General features: G+C 47.4%; 1 protein-coding gene across 1 annotated transcript in view; it reads left to right on the forward strand.

Moving 5' to 3' along the window:
• Armc2 (armadillo repeat containing 2) overlaps nucleotides 1-18,623 on the forward strand; it is a 117,997-nt gene extending 99,374 nt beyond the window's left edge. Inside the window, exons 15-20 of the mRNA XM_036168994.1 lie at nucleotides 3,387-3,687; nucleotides 6,163-6,285; nucleotides 6,842-6,955; nucleotides 9,841-9,973; nucleotides 10,274-10,434; nucleotides 17,696-18,623. Coding sequence (XP_036024887.1) covers nucleotides 3,387-3,687; nucleotides 6,163-6,285; nucleotides 6,842-6,955; nucleotides 9,841-9,973; nucleotides 10,274-10,434; nucleotides 17,696-17,853 — 990 coding nt within the window. The 3' untranslated portion in view covers nucleotides 17,854-18,623. The remainder of the gene's footprint in view (nucleotides 1-3,386; nucleotides 3,688-6,162; nucleotides 6,286-6,841; nucleotides 6,956-9,840; nucleotides 9,974-10,273; nucleotides 10,435-17,695) is intronic.
• The last annotated feature ends 369 nt before the right edge of the window (nucleotides 18,624-18,992 follow it).

An 18,992-nucleotide genomic window follows, 5' to 3' on the forward strand; every position in this document is an offset into this window, starting at 1 on the left:
GCAGGCTTCAGGTCCTTTGGGGAATGCACATGGCCAAGCAATGATAATTTGATATCAGGCACCATGAGATTGTCCCACAGGGACCATTTACAGACTACACCCAGCCGTGTCCACACAGCAGTGCACACGGCCAGTGTTCCATGTCCACACAGCAGTGCACACGGCCAGTGTTCCCTGTCCACACAGCAGTGCACACGGCCAGTGTTCCCTGTCCACACAGCAGTGCACACGGCCAGTGTTCCCTGTCCACACAGCAGTGCACACGGCCAGTGTTCCCTGTCCACACAGCAGTGCACACGGCCAGTGTTCCCTGGCATTTCAAGGTCTATCTCAAGTTTGTTTGTGGTGAATCTGCTGCTCACTGGCTCCCTTCTTCCCCTTTCCTCCTTTTTTTTTTTTCCTCAAAATTTGTGTGTGTGTGTGTGTGTGTGTGTGTGTGTGTGTGTGTGTGAGAGAGAGAGAGAGAGAGAGAGAGAGAGAGAGAGAGAGAGAGAGAGAGAGCATGAGCAGGGACAGGCATGCCATGGCACACATGTGGAGGTCAGAAGCTAACTTTTGGGGAGTAGCTTCTCTCCACCTACTCTGTAGGTTCCAGAGATTGAACTCAGGTCCTCTAGCTTGGCAGCAAGTGCCTTTAACCCCTGAGCCATCTCCCCTGCCTCTCTCTCTCTCTCTGTCTCTCTGCCCACCCACCCCCATTTTCTTTATTTTTTCTCTTTTCCTCTCTCGCCCTTTTTCTCTTCTCTCTCCATCTCCCCCTTTCTTCCTCTTTACCTCCCTCCCCTCCCCCCTCCTTCTCTACTCCTCTTTTTTCTCTTCCTTCCTCTCTTCCTTCTCCCCTTCCCCCTCCCTCACTGTATTTCAGAGGCTGCTTTGGCTTTGAACTCAGTCCTCGTGAGTGCCAGGATTCCAGGTCTGCACCCCTACTCCCGGCTTTGAGCATCCACTTTTTTCTACACTCCTCACTCTGCTGGCTCTGCTCCACAGATGAGCACTGTTAGCTAAGATCTTGGTGCACCCCCTTGTCTCGCCTCACTCATTCATTGTCAGGATACGTCATTAGGGGTCCAGCGACCCTGTGTCTCCTGTGGCTCTCTAGCTAGAATTCATCTCCTTTACGGTTTCACTCTTTGCAAAGATGTCCCCCCTCATGGATTAGTCTGTGCTTGTCAAGTAGATTTGTAAGCTGTTGGGAACACTGCCATTGTGGTCTTTGTGTGCACAACCCCTGTCTAGGAGGTAGCTGTGAGTTGACTGTCTCTGAAAACGGTCCCCCTCCTGGGCGGGCTCCTGTCCTTGCCAGAGTGTTGGGCTCTGACCCTTCTTCATGATGGCAAGTGGTTCACAGCCGCGCCAGCGGCAACCCCGCAGCTGCTCTGCCAGGGTCAGGGACGTTTCTTCAAGAACAAGCAGGAGCAAGTTGGCATTGGCAGATTTGTCTCCGGCAAGTCAAAAGGTGTCCTTTGCCCTCAATCTTCCTGACTCTGCCACACCCGACCCCTTGGACTGGACCTCAGGATTCCATCTGTTCCTTTGTTAAAAAGTGTTAAAAACTGTGCCTAGCCCTCGGCCCCGCCCCCTTCCTTGAGGCTGCTGCAACTGCTAATCTGATCAGCAAAGCCGGAATGTGGAAACCCCCCTCGCTGTGGCCTAAGTCTTCAGCTGTCTGCAAGCTGGCAGGGCAGAGGAGAGGAACCAAAGGCCCCTGTGTGGGAGGGCCCCAGGGTCCAGGATCTGTTCCACTTGGACTAGCCATGGGCCTGCGCGGCTTCTGCAGTACCCAGTGTGAAAGTGCTTGGTGGCCAGCACACCAAACAGCACACCCAGCTAGTCGATGACCTTAGCAAGCATTTCTTTCTCATTTCCTTCCACGGGACCTCGTCTACTTATTCCCCACCCTGGACTAAAAGGGCTCATCTTGATTCTTCTAGGTAACATTGTCAAACTAAGCAAACAGTTGTTCATTTGAGACAGGGTGCCAGGTAGCTCGGAGGGCCTCACACTGGCTGTGTAGTGGAGGAGGATGACCTTGAACTCATGACCCTCTGCCTTCCTCTCAGTGCCAGGATTATAGGCATGCAGCATCTTGCCCAGTGAAACCATAAATACTTCTATATCTTTGATTTAAAGGTTTCTCATGTTAGGCTTTTAATTTTTTTACTTTTCTTCTCCATGTTTCTTTTCCTTTCTTTCCTTTTTTTTTTTCTTTTCTTTTCTCTAACCTAGCTACCTGGAATTCATTATGTAGCCCATTCTGGCCTTGAACACATGGTAATTCCTCAGCTTCTCATGTCTAGATTTTACCTTTCTTTAAAACAAAACAAAAACCAATAAATGAATGAATGAATGAACCAAACCAGTTTTTTTTTTTGGGGGGGGGGCGGTTCTAGTTGGTAGATGCTTGATTGCTTAGTACACACAAAGCTCTGTGGCCAATTCCCACTACAAAATAAACTGGGTTTGGTGCCACAGACCTGCAACCCCAGCACTTGAAGGTGGAGACAAAGGACCAGGAGTTCAAGGTCATCTTTGGCTACACAGTAAGTTCAAGGCCAGTCTGGAATACATGAGACCATATCTCAAGAAAAACCAATAGATAAAACATTTGTAATATGGTGTATGTACAGAAAAGTACATTTAGACACATATATAACCTATCAAACAATTTTTAAAAGTTTCAGTTAGATAGCCATCACCCATGCTCAGAATTAACAGTCACCATATTAATATGGGGTCCCTCAGTAGTACGACGGTTGTAGGCATGGGCTACATGAAGAGGCCCTATCTCAGACAGACAGCTGCAAGTGTCAACAGTGTTGAAATCAAGAAGCCCTGTTGTAATCCATTCCTCTATCAGGTGCTTGATTTTTTTTTAATACAGTACCTCAGTGGGGAGTAGGGGTGTTGGGGAGGGAGGGTTTTTTATGAGAAAGGATTTGGATGTTCAAGAAATCTGATAGCGGGTTGGGGATTTAGCTCAGTGGTAGAGCACTTGCCTAGCAAGCACAAGGCCCTGGGTTGATCCTCAGCTAAAAAAAAAAGAAAAGAAAAATCTGTTCGCTTCAGAACTTTAATTCACATGACATACTTAGCTCCCCTCAACTAGTTGTTCTCAGGGAACTTTTTAAAAGACCACCCAGATTTTGAGATGAAGGCTCCCATCAGCCACTTTGCCTTCTTCCAGGGCCACCAAGCACTCCCGATCTCTTCTGTCACTTTGCACCCATCTTGGGACCCACATGCCGCAAGACTTTGCAGAGGCCAGATGTGATCCATTTTTACTATTAGTTAAGTTGTGAATAAATAAAATTAAGACTCTATTCTTTCCAACGACTGTTCCAGCTCCTTCGTGCTTGTGACACTCCTCTGTTTTTTGTTTTTTGCAGGATTTAGTAATTCGCATTGTTTTTATCCTTGGCAACCTGACAGCAAAGAATAACCAGGCCCGGGAAGTTTTCTCCAGAGAGCAAGGGAGCATTGAAACGCTGCTCACGTTGTTTCAGAATTTCTACCAACTTGACCAGCACCCCCCAAGGCTGGGGCTCTCAGGAGCCAGTCTAGCAGCAGAGGCTGAGGACGTGCTGGTCAAACTGACCCGAGTCCTGGCCAACATAGCCATTCACCCGCGCATCGGCCCAGTGCTGGCTGCCAACCCTCGGGTGGTGGGCCTGTTGCTGACCACGCTGGGTGAGAACTGTAGCCCACAGCAGTTCCGTGGGAGGGCTGTGGTGAGGGTTTGGGTCCCTTTAGGGAACCTCCTTCACTGTGGAAAGGAAAAACACTTTGGGGGATTTGGCTCAGTTGGTAGAGTGCTTGCCCGATATACACACACCCCAGGGGTCAATCTCTAGCACTGCTTATACCATGTGGGGTGGCACATGCCTGTGATCTCAGCACTCAGGAAGTAGAGGCAGGGAAGCTAAAGGCTAGCCTGGGCTACACGAGACAAAACCAAACCCGCCACCACAAAACCTTTCTGCCTAGAGGTGTCTTAACGCACCCCAGATTTCCAAACAGGAAGATCGGTAATGCCATAAATCTTTCCCAAAGAGCACAACCACTGAGTCATGCCCCTTAAAAGGGTGAGTTTGGGGCTGTTTCGATGGCTCACCAGGGAAAGGTACTCGTGGCCAACCCTGACGACTGGAGTTCTATCCCAGGATGCACAGAGGGGAAGGGAACATTCTGACTTCCACACGTGCACTGTGGGCTGTGGCACACAGTAAGGAGATACGTAAGTAAAAATAGTAAAAGGTTTTATGGTTGGTGAATCATATCACAATTTAGAACAATTTTATCAATCAAAAAAGCAAACACTGGCCGAAAGTTTAAAATTACACATTTTTCCAGGATCAGTCCACACGGAGAAGGTTCATTTCTTTTTCTAGTTCTTGGGTTACCTTATGTCCCCATCCTTCATGGCCTGCCTTTCTAGTTTACCCTGCCACAGCGAACTGATGCTGATCTGTGTGTGTGCGTGTGCCTGTGATTGTATGCCACGTGTGCAGGTGCTCATGGAGGCCAGAGGAGGGCGTCAGAACCCCCAGATCTGGAACTACATAAGGCGAGCTGCCAGGTAACGGTGCTGGGAACATATCTCGTGTCCTTTGGAAGAGCAGCAACCACCCTCAACTGCTGAGCTGTCTCCCCAGGCTCCCACAACAGAAATTTATTTCTCACATGTCCAGAGACTGAGGTTCACGGTCAGTGCCGCAGCCAATCCTACCCCCAGAGAGAATGCCTCTTCCACCTGTAGCTAGCACCTTCTCACACACTGGGTGACTCCATGGTCTTTCTTTAGGGGGAACTGCTGTTGAGATGGGGAGACTGTGTGTCTCTCTTTTTCTATTTTTTTGGGTCAAAAATAGAGAGGAGGGAGGTCTGAAAGTCTTGCTGCCCTCCCTCAGGGCACATCCCAGTGATAAATCCTTTCCCCATTGGGTGATACCTCTCAGTGTTGACCACCACAGGCTGGCAACAAGATGCTGAATACACTGGCTCTCAGAAGATATGCATTCAAACCATACAACAATCACTTGCCAATTCTGAAAGCCCCACACCAAGTCACTCAGGTTTCTCCTCTCCTTCACAATGGTACCCAGTCTCCAGGCACACTGGTCTCTGCCCCAGGCCTCAGGGAAGTCATACCATCCGAGGCACCCCACTGCTCTATAGCTCATCTGTCCCCCTCTGCATGGTGACTGTAGCATCAAGAGATGAGTCTGGAGGTGGCATGAGAGACAGGGACAAAACAAAACAAAACAAAACAAAACAAAACAAAACAAAAAAAATTTGCAGTCTCCTGATGTATCAGGCTAGAATTCTGTTTTCTCATTTTCATGCTCATCAAGTGTTTGTTGCTTTTGTCTTTCTTCATAGTTTCTTTTCATACAGTCCAGGCTCACCTTACACTCACTAAGTGTCTAAGGATGGCCTTGAACTCCTGATCTTCCTGTCTCTACCACATGAATAATGGGATTTCAGGTGCATACCACCGTGCCCAGTTTATGCAGTGCTGGGAATCAAACCAGGACTGTGTGCATGCCAGGCAAGCCCTCTACCAATGGAGTTGCAGCTCCAGCCCATGTAGATGTACTTGGAGCTCCAGTAAATACTTAAAATTCAAGTGTGGGTTAAAAAAAATAAAGTAAAATGGGCATGGTTGGTGCACTTATAATTCTGGCACCCAGGAGGGGGAGGCAGGCAGGTCAGAGGTGGGGAGGGCTGGGGTAATGGAGGAAGCAAGGAGCCATCTGTTGTGTTTGGAAGACAGTCAATGGTGAGAGATGGATAATGACTCTGTTGAGAGGCAAATGTGGGAATGTAAGCTACCCAGGTTGGGTCCCTCCGACCAGGGCATGTGGGGTAGGTCAGGGACATCTCAGGTCCCTGTGGTATTGCCCCCTTTACTGCAGACCTAGGGCCCCATCTGACTTTTCTAGAGCTGGCTGTGGGAATCGGGTTAGCATGTCCTGCATTGCTGCATGTCCTGCATTGCTGCATCTCCCTGCAGGCAGTCATATCACAGGAAGTAAAGCTTCCTCAAGCAGTGCCTCTTGGGCCCCTACACCCAGCTTGACCCCGGGCCCCAACTCCTGTTGCTGTGAATATGACATCACTGCAGAGCCAAGTGTTCCTGACTCCCTGATCACTTGGTTTCAGAATCCAAGTCACTGGGCGACTGTGAGGAGCTGGTGATCAATACCACAGCAGCCATCAACAATCTGTCATTCTATCAAGTGAAGAGCTCCATCCTGCAACACAAAAAGCTGTATGTCGCTGAATGTAAGGCTCAGTCGGGCATGGCTTCACTGACACTCCTTTAAGGTCTTGGTTTTAGTACCTAAAACACACCTGGCGGCATTACTGCAGCCGCCGCCCCATATAGCTGAGAAGCTTGAACATGGGAACAATTTGTTTCTTAGTTCTTGTTGAAATGGCCTGTGGTTTGTATTTTAGCAGTGTTAAAAAATGTTAAGTTCTTGGTATTTGCTAGGAGATTAGTTTTCAATCACCTTTAAATACGGTTATAGTAAGAAGTAGAGAATAACATCACCAGTCTAAGTTTAGAACTATGCCAAAAGCTCAGCTCCAGAGGCAGAGACAGGTGGATCTTGATGAGTTTAGGGCCAGCCTGGTCTACAGAGTGAGTTCCAGGCCAGCCAGGGATGTGTCAAACAAATAACAACAACAAACCCACATAAACAAAACCTCATACGCACAGTACTACTTCTATTATTGCTCAAGTATATACATTTATGTAGTAACAGTAGAAAGTATAAGTGGTATTTGGAAGTTATTTTAAATTTATTCATTTTATCTGTCTGATTACCAAATCCAGTGCTCTTAAAGCTCCTTGTGAGTAACAACATGGATGGCATCCTGGAGGCCGTGCGGGTCTTTGGAAACCTCTCCCAGGACCATGACGTCTGCAATTTCCTCATGCAGAAAAATGGTAGGTTAATGACAATTGAGATCCTAAGCACATGACTCTTGCCACTAGTCAGCTAAGTGGCTTGGAAGCTTACATGATAAAGTGTGGTGTTTGTTTCCATTTTAAGATGAACCATGCTTTACATTTGTCCCATATGGGGGACAGCTCAGAATGCTACAATAGACCAAGGCTATGTCTCTCTCCCCAAGAGTAGCCTCTTAAGTGATAGGATAAGACAGTGCGTGTGTGTGTGTGTGTGTGTGTGTGTGTGTGTGTGTGTGTGTCTGTGTATCTGTGTGTATGTGTGTAGGGGTGTGTGCTTAATGGAATCTGCACTCATTATTTCTATTCTTGGGGATAGACTGGAGATTTTTTTCATTCACATGCTAGAATACATTACAGTTTACTTGTGTCCAACTAAGTGTCCAACAACCAAAAGAACAGCTGCAATACATATAATGTATTATGATTTGTAAATATTACTAGGTTTTTCTGCCATCCCTCTGGAAGTCTGTTGGAGTCCAGCTCCAACCTGTTGAAGGGTTCTTGGGGGAGGAGAGAGGAATGAGGAAGTATTAGATAGAAAGATAGAAGGAGACAATAGGACAGAGACACAGGATAGCTTCAGGAGGGCCCTGGGAAATACCCAGTCACCTCAAGGTTTATTCTAATGAGCTTTTTATACAATGCCAAGGGGCAAGGCAAAAGACCTTCCCCTTTCAAGATCAAAGCACAATGTACAGCCAAGTGTAGACCCTTCAAAACACCTGGTAACCACGCCTGTGGCCAAATCATCCCATTATGCAGCCCTGCTGGGTAAAGCAAGCTCAGATTCTTGGACCCTGAGTAAGTTCTCCCTAGGAAACCTCTGTGGGCCCCCATATGCCTCCCACCCCCATAATAAGTTTCTCTGCCTATGCAGTAAGCCAAATCAAACTGAATTGAAAAAGTATAACAACAGGTTTACTGAGCAAAATGACTCCTGGGCGGGTTCTCTGGACCCAGAGATGGAGGCTAGAGAAGTCAAACACCTGGGCCAGGGCAGGAAAGTTTTATAGGTTGTAGGTGAAGGGTGATGATGTGTCTGCTACAAGCTGGGTTTTTGCTTAAGTATGATCAAAAGCTGAGTACTTAGTTGGGGACTCGGGTGGCTGGCAACTTCAGGGGAGGCAGCTGCCACAGTCACCAAGAATGCTGAACTGGGCTTTTGGTCACTGTTGCTTTGTTCGGAGACTCTCTGAGCTGGCTCTATTTGAAGAGAAAGGGAACGGGGCTTCCAGAACCATGCAGGAATGAGCCGGAGGCTACAACCGCACAAATATGTATGCTCACACAACAAAATGTTCTACAGCAATTAAAATCAATCATAGACATTCATAGATAAGTGTGAACTAGACATTGGTCAGTGTGGGTTAACCTGAAACATATAATGTGAAAGTGAAAGGCTGATTATTGTAAGAAATAGAAAATAATGTCACTGGTATACATTTTAAAACACCCTCCACCCCACCCCACCCCACCCCACCACACCCCCGGCCCCCAGCACTCAGGCAGCAGAGGCAGGTGGATCCCTGTGAGTTTGAGGCCAGCCTGGTCTACAGAGCGAGTTCCAGGACTGCCAGGGTACACAGAGAAACCCTGTCTCGAAAAATAAAACGAAACAAAAACGAAAAGCAAAATCTTCAGGGTCACTCCAGCTATACAGCAAGTTCACAGCCAGCCCTGGTGTCTTAGGGTTGCTAGTGCTGTGATGAAACACATGACCACAAGCAACTTTGGGAGGAGAGGGTTGATTTGGTTTGCATATCCTGAATCACAGGCCCTTGAGGGAAGCTGATGTAGAGGCCAGCTTACTCAGCCTGCTTTCTGATAGCACCCAGGACCAGCTCAAGGGTGGCCCCACCCACACGGGCTGAGTTGCCCCTATCCCAAATTAAGAAAATGCCCTTGAGGCTTGCCTATAGCTTGATCTCAGGGGAGCAGTCTCAGCTGACGTTCCCACCCCCTTCAGGTGACTATAGTTTTTGTTGAGTTGTTGTAAAACTATACAGTACACGGGATACTTGAGACCCTTTCTCAAACCAAACCAACATCCCCACCAACAACAAAAATGCCTAAGCGTGTTGGGGATGGTAAATCTAGATATGCAAATACCCCGGCATCACCAGCAAGATGCAACCCCTATCCCCATGCCCTGAGACAACTAGCATTTGGGGGCGCATTGTCAACAGGCCCACATGGACAACAGGATAGCCACCACTCAGGTGCTTGGTAAGTGGGGTCTGGTGGTGGTCATGCCTCATCTACTCCCTGACCCCTTCAGTAGGCCCCTGCTTGGGGATGAGAAAACAGGACTAATGAAACAGTCCGTAGTTCCGTCTCCTGGAGTAAGAGAAATGATTGGCCCACCCAACTTACATAGTCTCTGCACCAGCATCCTGTGCTGTGTAGGCCAGTTCCCAGCATCCTAAGCATCTGTGTTCTGGAAGCTTCAGGGAAGAGCTCATCAGGACCCAGCTCTGCTGCCCCAGGCTATGCATTAGAGTTACAACTGGAGGCCTTTGAGAGCAACCAGCAGTAGGGAGAAAAGTCACCCGTGGGGACTCCCCCCAGAGAGGGGGCTGCTGTTGGGTCAGCGGGAGCCATAATAGGGCCAGAGGCTATGGAAGGCAGGAATGGGCTCCAAGAGCAGTGGGCATTATTGGGTCCACAGTGGGAGGTGGATAAAACTTAGGAGGAATGGGTTCAACACACTAACCAAGGTCCCAGAGTTGCAAGCCACATCTTCCCGCTTCCCCACCCCTGTCCCATCCCTCAGTCCCAAACCCCACCCCATTTGTAAAACAAGCTGCGGCTGGGACGCAGGCTTTGACGCTCTGCGCTCTGCGTGTTCTCTGCTCTCCCAGTGCACAAGTTCATGATCGCGCTGCTGGAAGCCAAGCACCAGGACATTTGCTTTGCAGCCTGTGGGGTTCTCCTAAACCTCACCGTGGAGAAAGACAAGCGTGCCGTTCTGAAAGAAGGTGGAGGCATTAAAAAGTAAGTAAGGCAGGAACTCGCAACTCTCGGGATCCTGGGAACGTGTTTGTCACGAGAGGTTGGGCCCTTGAACCATTCCACTAGAGCAGCAGGGGTTCGGGGGGTGGGGTGAGAATCTACTGGACACTTACCACAATCCAGAGGTGCATGAGTGAAAACTCTGCAGTCAGTTAAATGTGTAGATACGAACTTAAAGGATGGTTATATGGAGTTCAGAAGACTAGCTATCGTACCAACGATAAAAAACGTCAAGACAAATTCTGATCTGCTCACGCTTTCGGTTCGGCATTCCTCACCCAGGTTAGTGGATTGCTTAAGAGAGTTTGGTCCTGGCGACTGGCAGCTGGCCTGCCTGGTGTGCAAGACCTTGTGGAACTTCAGCGAGAACATCACAAGCGCATCATCGTGTTTCGGAGATGAAGATGCCGACAGGCTCCTGGTCCTCTTGTCGTCGTTTTTAGGTAAGCACCCTTGCTGTGGATCTGTGACCCTCGGCCAACAGGCAAGAAAACTGTTCTCTGACCTGGCGGGTAACAGCTGCTACACAGCAGCAGAATGCCAAAGGAAACTCTTGCAGATAGTTTCTGGAAGAGACGAGAGCTAGTTACAGTCCGTGCAGAAGGATCTTAACTGCTGGGAACTGCAACTGTCAGTTTCTTCTGTGGCCGCCCCTTCATCTTCGATGCGTAACTATCAGCAGCCTTGTGCCTCTGCTGTTGAAAGGCATATAGACTCTGGCATAACCAAGAAACTATGATTAAAAGCTATTTTGAATTAAGTCACATTTCCAGTTGACTGTATTTTAATTAGTGGTGTTCATGATCACATGGGGAAGGGTCTGTGAAATTATAGTGGGGTCCCCACGCTTGAAAGGTAGGAAAGCAGATAAACTGAAGATCACTTCCTACTTCAACTTTTTTCTACTTTCCGCATTTTTTCCAACCTGGTTTTTGTCTAAAACAATAATTTAGGTAAGTTAATGAGTGAATGATTTTTATAAATTCTATTCCCTACTTAAAGGCGAAGGAGGGTCCATGGGGATCCAGCCAGGGTGGGCTGTGTGGAAAGGCTCAGTGTGACTCAGAAGCCATGGCCTGAATTCTTCCAGATTATATTTGTGGTGTTCTTTCTGTTTTTAAAGTGGGAGTGTGACAAACCCCCGTGCAGTCCCAGGAAGTTAATTGTGAGGCTTAGACAAGCGTCACACAGAAACGTAAAAGAAAGACCCGCAGTGTTCAAGTCAAACGGCTCCACATTTCAGGCCCTTGCTTCATCCCTCATCAGCTTTTACACCTTAGGTTTAGCCTCTTGTCTTGGTCACTGGACTGTTGCTATGAAGAGAGAGACATCATGACCAGGGCAACTCTTACATACGAAAGCAGTTGCCTGGGGCTGGCTTACAGTTTCAGAGGCTTAGTCCATTATCACCATGGCATCAAGCATGGCAATAGGCAGGCATGGTGCTGGAGAAGCAGAGTTCTACATGTACATCCTCAGGCAGCAGGAGAGAGAGGCTGGGCCCGGCGTGGACTTTTGAAACCTCAAAGCCCGCCCCCAGTGACACACTTCCTCCCACAAGGCCACACCTCCTCCCACAAGGCCACACCTCCTGTCAACTAGCACCACATCCTAATGACCTAATGACCAAGCATTCAACTATATGAGCCTTGGGGGCTGTTCCTATTCAGACCACCAATCCTCCTTCAGCTTATATTTTTATCGCCTCTAAGTTCAGGTTGATCGATGGCTACTCTTCAGGGCACCTAGGAATAAATGTGCACTTACACCAAGAGTTTAGCACTGTGCCTGATACCAGGTAAGACCTCAAGCAGGGTGCTTTATGGATGCTAAGGGATGCAGCAGGAGATCATTGGACAGGAACAGAAGCTTGGAAATGACTTGAAAGAATCAGATCTGCTTGACTATTAATGGATTTTGTCATGAAGGTATATAATATTTGTGTGTACGTGTGTTAAATTTCAGACTAAGAAAAAGAATGGACCTGGTTGTAAATGATTGAAATTCTCAGTGTCTTTGTGAACAGGGAGGTTTCTCTGGTGGCTGGAAGCAGAGATGCTTGCACAGGTTGGCTGAGTTCAGTTGCCGTGGGGCCTGAGCTCGGAAATCAGATGTGGAGTTAAGACAGCCGGCCTGGCACAGCCTTAGCGGTTCTTATTTCAGGGGCTCTGGGCCCAGCCTGGGAATCCGTGAGAATGAGGTGCAGAGCCAGAGTTGGGGACCTCTGCTCTAGTTCATGAAGACATTCAGGGAAGGGGGAAGCCAGGAATCAGATAGAGCAGTGTCCCCAGGGGCTGCTTGGGGTCCATCAGCCTCAGGGACTTGCTCAGGAGCAGGTGACCTCAGCCCTGCCTTGGCTTAGCTGCCCTGTTCCTCCTTGTCCTGTCCAGTTCCGTGCTTGCTCATGTATCCTGCTACCTCGTGTTTCCACTCTCTACACCCAGTGCTGGTGGCTGCTTCTCTCTGGCTGTTGGCACTCTTCCTGTCTTCCATTCAGGGAGAAGCCATGGCTGGCTTAGGGAGCCACTCACCAGGAGTCTGAGGCTTTGCTGTGTCTCAGGTTTTGTGTGTCTGAAAGGCCACCCTTGTCTAAGCTTGGGGCAATCAGCTCTGAATGACAAGGGTGTCAGGGGCCACACAGCCTGTAAGGAGCAGCCAGGAAAGCTGTGGGCAGGGCTGGCTCCTGAGCACGGCAGAATCCCCAGGAGGCATTTGGTTGTAGTCGGTCTATTGCCTACTGCTCCATTGCCAAGTCTCCCACGGGCCCTCCAGCCCTTGGCATGCCCACATGCAGTACACCCCCTTGCGGGTTTCACAGCTTCTGAAGCCCCCAGTCATGGCCTGATCATGGGCATCCTAGGCTGCTGATGCAGCAGTCAGTCACAATGCACGGCCCGTGTGATTTCTCCTTTGTGATGGTTTTGCAAGCTTTATTTCTTGGCTCCCACTGAGTCCCTGGAAGGAAATCACATTTCATCCACAGTGGTGCTTCGTGAGAGCTGTGATTGGCTACAAGGGGTGCTAGCTACCTTTGTGTTGAGTACTTTTCCTTTAGGATCTTTACAGTATGATGTAGCAACAGGCTATTTAGTTGTCCAGAGTAACCGAGAGCCTGTCATCTTCCAGCCTCGGTCTGTTGTATCAGTGTGTCTGTACTTTATTAGTATTTTTCCTAAATTCATTCTGTACTCCCTATATGTGTTTGAGGTCATTCGCTAAGTGCTTTCACTTAGTAGAAAGTGAGTCTAGAAAGGTTACATGACTTGCCAAAAGCGATACGATAACAAAAGCTGGGGTTTGCCATCAAAGGATCAACATCTGGGCTGTGTCTTCCTCTGTTATGTGCCTAGCACTCTAGCAGTCTCCACCAGGACCATTGTGATGTGGCGTGTAGATGAACAGTCTTATTAAATAAGAAACACAGAGCCAAATTCAGAGTTCAAAGCCTAAGAGGTCAGAGCAGTAGCTAAGAGCTGATACTAAAAACCCTTTCTTACCCTTCACTGCTGCTGCTGTCCTTCCCCTCAGAAAGAGGCCTACTTCCTGTGTGTCTGCCTTTTTATAGACTTTCTGTTCTGCCTTCTCATTGGTTGTAAACCCAACCACATGACTTCCTCGTCACTGCCTGTCTATAGAGACCTCCAGGTCTTCTATGGTTGGTATTGAGATTAAAGGCGTGTGTCCCGCCATGCTGGCTGTGTCCTTGAATGCACAGAAATCTGCTTGTCATGTGATCTAGATTAAAGGTATATGCCACCACTGCCCAGCTTCTGCTATGGCTTGCTATTAGCTCTGACCCCCAGGCAACTTTATTTATTAACATACAAATAAAATCATTTTTTCAGTACAAATAAAATATCACCATAGTGGGGAGCTAAAATAGCTCAGTTTGACCAGAGAGCCAGCTCACAGGACACTTGAGCCTGTCATGATAGAGTATGGAGATTAAAAGACAGTTGGGAGGGTAGTTCTTCCCTTCCATTGTATGGGTTCTGAGGGTCACACTTAGGTTGCCAGACTTGGCAGGAGACCCCTTAACCTGCTGGCCAGCCTGCTTGCCCTATATTCAGCTACTGTATGCTCACCCCAAGGTACACGGCTCCTGGCATCGGGTTTTGTGACAAGGGAACAGTGGGACCTAGCATTCCAGTTGGAGAATCACAGTGTGAGGACAATACCAAAGTGCCACCAGGTGCTCCTGGAACAGCTGAGGATGGTTCCCCAAAAGAGAATGACTGAGAGACATGATACCTCTCCACCAGTGACTTGTGCTGCATAGGAAGCTAGGAGCTGGTGCACTGCTCCAGGAAAGCTTCACTGGGCACCGTGGCACTGGAGCACTGCTTTGCTGGGCACTGCAGCACTGCTTCACTGGGCACCACAGCACTGAGCACTGCTTCACTGGGCACCACAGCACTGAGAACTGCTTCACTGGGCACCACAGCACTGAGCACTGCTTCACTGGGCACCACAGCACTGGAGCACTGCTTCACTGGGCACCGCAGCACCAAGCACTTACTAGACACCACAGCATTGAGCACCACTTCACTAGACACCGCAGCACTGAGCACTGCTTCACTAGACACCACAGCACTGAGCACTGCTTCACTGGGCACCACAGCACTGGAGTACAGCTCCACTGGGCACCACAGCACTGAGCACCGCTCCACTGGGCACCACAGCACTGAGCACTGCTTCACTGGGCACCACAGCACTGAGCACTGCTTCACTGGGCACCACAGCACAGCACTGAGCACTGCTTCACTGGGCACCACAGCACTGAGCACTGCTTCACTGGGCACCACAGCACTGGAGTACAGCTCCACTGGGCACCACAGCACTGGAGCACTGCTTCACTGGGCACCACAGCACTGAGCACTGCTTCACTGGGCACCACAGCACTGAGCACTGCTTCACTGGGTACCGCAGCACTGGAGCACCGCTTTGCTGGGCTCTGCAGCACTGGAGCACTGCAGCACAAGGCACTGGAGCGCTGACTGTTTTAAGTCTTTCAATCCTTTGTAATATTTCACCCTAAATTTTAATATTTGGAAGTGTATAGTGCATAGAGAAAGCATAAGAATGCCTAGTAATCAAGATCAGTGCAATTCACACCATGGCTAGGAAGTCAATTGAGTCCATTATAAGCATAAAAATTTAAAACCAAAAAATAAAAATGTAAAAAACTGAAGTGGCAAAGTACCAGATATATCATTGCACATAGGAAAGGTAGAATTTATTTGCTATTTATATAAATAAGTATGTAGAGAGTCATAGAACAAAAAATACTGCTTCCTGTGGGACACAGGACATTTGATGGATCTGCATTTTACCTGGGTCAGCTCTGCCACCCCTTGCAGTACACGTTCAGAATGCTAACACCTAATGAGATGCACCACTCTTTAATGCACTTTTTATTTCTGCATTGTTTTCTTATTGGCAGTTAGTTAATTATCTCTATCTTGTCTGTCCTGACTTGGAGTTAATATGGTCTGACTACTGATAATCAATTTCTATATTGGCTGGGCCTCAAGGGCAACAGAATGCTAACATTAACATTAGATTGAAAACCAAACACTGGGTGGTAGTGCCATACACCTTTACTCCCAACACTCAGAAGTCAGAGGCAAGTGGATCTCTGATTTTGAGGCCAGCCTGGTCTACAGATCAAGTTCCAGGACAGCCAGGGCTGTACAGAGAGAAACCCTGTCTTGAAAAACCAAACCAACCAACCAAAAAAAACAAATAAAAGACCCCCAAACAGAGAATATGCCAAACCATCAAATGCATCCATAGCCCTAGCAGAGGAAGGAATTGTAAAGGGTCCTGATGCTTAGAACTAACACCTTGGGAAAGGAGAACAGAACAGAGGATTTGCCAACAAATGTTTAGTGCTTAGAAAGATCTAGAAAAGAGGAAACAGGAAGATGGTCTGGAAATCTGGAGTCACTCTGTCTAGCAGGCTCTTCTTGTCCAGAAGAAGCCAGACAGGAAGGCCTTTGAAGGCATGGAACACTGGCCGCGCCCTCCCGTCTCGAGGCCTGGGTTATCTTACCCATGGAGAGGGCCAGGTTTGCTTACAAGGTCTCCATGGAGGTCTGGCTAGAGTGCATAGAATTTATCTCAGAGCTGCATAACTCTGCACTTGATCCTGAGGAGAGGAGGGGACAGTCCCTTATCTAACACTGATGCCACTAGCACCCTTGGTGCCGAGTACACACTGAACAGACACAAATATCTGGTTTAGAAACCGTAAACAGAGCAGCAGGCACCTTTAATGGGCTCTAATTGGCCCTATGGCATGTTGCATGTGTAAGTAACAGGATTTGTGGTCATCTTGGGACTTAGTGCTCGCCAGGTTAGTTATCTACCTCGGGCCCCAGAGCTAGGAATGGCAGAGCCAGTGCACAGCAGGAAGAGAAAGCGTGGTGGCTAGTGAGGACTGCGGCCATGTGTTTTTCCACTCGGGATGGAGACACCTCAGAGTGCTCACAGCATCCAGTGTGCTCTGGGTTGAACAAACTAAACTTTTATTTTCGTTTTATTTTCACAAGTGATTTCTGCGTTTTTTATCCTCTTTGGAGACTCAGTCTTTAGGATTGTAACATCCCCCAAGTTTTTTATGGGAGGTGTAGGGCCAGGGAGTGACTTTTGTGTCAAATTGACCCATTTTCCCAATGAATTCCTCTCAATCACTGAAGTAATCAGCCTTTCTGAAGCACGTCCAAGGAAGCTAGCTATTCTTCATTTATTTTGAGAAATTGTTACTGATTTTTGGATGCAAACAGATGTGTGAAACTTTGGAAATTATTGAAAGAAAAGCTCACTTCAATCTAAGAGGGTTTTTTTTTTTTTTACAACAACAACAACAACAACAACAAATTATTGCCCTTTTAAATTGAGACATTAAAATATACTTGTTTTGCAGGGGCATGCTGGTGCATGCTAGTTTGCAGGGGCATGCTGGTGCATGCTAGTTTGCAGGGGCATGCTGGTGCATGCTAGCAGTCCCAGCACTTAGCATTCCAGAGTCTGAATGCAGAGGTTCTAAAATTCCAAGGCACTGTCCTAATTCCCAGCACTCACACAGAGGCCCATAGCCATCTCTAACTTCAGTTCCAGGGCATCCAGTCCCCTCTTCTGACCTCCATAGACACTAGACATGTACGTGGTGCACAGACTTACAACAGGGGGAACACCCAGAAATATTAATAATGATAATAATAAAATAAAAATAACCAAAAAAAAAGACCTGAGTAAACACACACACACACACACACACACACACACACACTTACACACACTTACTTTGTTCTTAACTATTTGCAAAGTTCAAAAGAATACCCATTAAAATAGCTTTCTTTCTCAGGATGTAGTGGTATGAGCCTGTCGTTGCCTCTCCTGGGAAATCTGAGGCAGAAGAATCATGAACAAGTTCAAGAGTTATAGATTAGCAGAAGCCTAGGCAACATAGGAGACCCTATCTCAAAAACACACAGACTGACTAAACAAACAAACAAACAAATAAATAAATGTGTTTTAATCCTAAATCACATGGTGTATCATTGAGTCACGTCCAGTCATGGTGGCATTAAAGATGAGCCTGAATGAAAAGTCTCCCCCATGGGAAATGAACTCTATTCAGTGTGATCACGCTCCACACAATTGTTCTAATTTTGATTTTTTTTTTTTTTCCGGATACAGATGAAGAACTGGCCCTGGATGGCAGTTTTGACCAAGACCTAAAAAGCTATCACAGACTCCACTGGGAAACAGAATTCAAACCTGTGGCCCAGCAGCTTCTGAAGCGAATCCAGAGTCACCACACGTCCCTGGAACCCCTGCCCACCCCTTCTTTCTAACATGACACAGGCTAAAGGCAGAACTGGGAAGTCAGGCCTCCCTCATTCTTGGGAAGTGGTAAAAGCATGGCCATTCCTCAGTGTTAACACATGTTGAGCATTTTAAAAATACTGATTTTAGTGAATAGCCTAAGTATTTTTGAAAGAAGTAAGCATTTCTTCTTTTTCTAGATATTATGGAAAAATGAATATATATATTTTCTGCTATGAGAGATGTGAGATGGAAATATATGCATTTTTAAGACTTCTCTTTCTATTTGCCTTTAAATCACTTAGAAAATAGCCTTAAAAATCCCGATCCGACCACTTTGGAATGAATGCTCTTGTGGGTTCACTAGTCAAGGAACTGCGCAGTGGAGACCTGGGGTTTGTCCACCAGGAGATAGTGTCTGGGAAGGTACATGACTGCTCAGGCATCTTTCCCAGCCCTTACTACATCTAAGAATAAGTCCCGTGACTCATGCTAGTATTTTCTTGTTCTCATATTAGAGAAAGAATAAGTAGAGGAAAGAGAGAAAACTGCTCAGAAGGCTGGGGATGCAGCACTTGACTACCCTGGTTTTATCCCCAGCACAGGAGTAGGAGGAAATACTGCTTTAGATCATCTGTCTCTTTAGATTTTTAGTTTAATTTTTTTCTTTTGTTTGTATGGATGTTTGACCTGCATGTGCAACCTTGCATGAAGTACCTGTGAGGGCCAGAAGAGGGTGTCAGATCTGAGACCCAAGTTATAAATGATTGTGAGCTGTCTGGTGGGTGCTAGGAATCAAACTCAGGTCCTCTGCAAGAGCAGCCTGTGCTCTTAAATACTGAGCCATCTCTCCAGCTCCTACATTTTTTAAAAAGATTTTTTTAAAAATTGTATGTGTATGTTTGTGTCTGTGTGAACATATGCCCTGTGTGTGTGGATTCCCTTTAATTCAGAAGAGGGTGACAGAGTCCCTGGAACTGGAGTTATAGATAGTTTTGAGCTGCTGGACTTGGGTGCTGGGAGCCAAACATAGGTCCTCTAGAAGAGCAGCCAGTGCTCTTAACCACTGAGCCATCTTTCCAGCCCCAGCCACCTACTTCTTGAATTAAGTAAAACTGATGAAAAAGAGCATTTTGCCTTTCTTTTCACTTGAAAGCACACTGACTGA

This window comes from Onychomys torridus, chromosome 19 (assembly GCF_903995425.1).
Source record: "Onychomys torridus chromosome 19, mOncTor1.1, whole genome shotgun sequence".
Classification (NCBI taxonomy): Eukaryota; Metazoa; Chordata; class Mammalia; order Rodentia; family Cricetidae; genus Onychomys; species Onychomys torridus.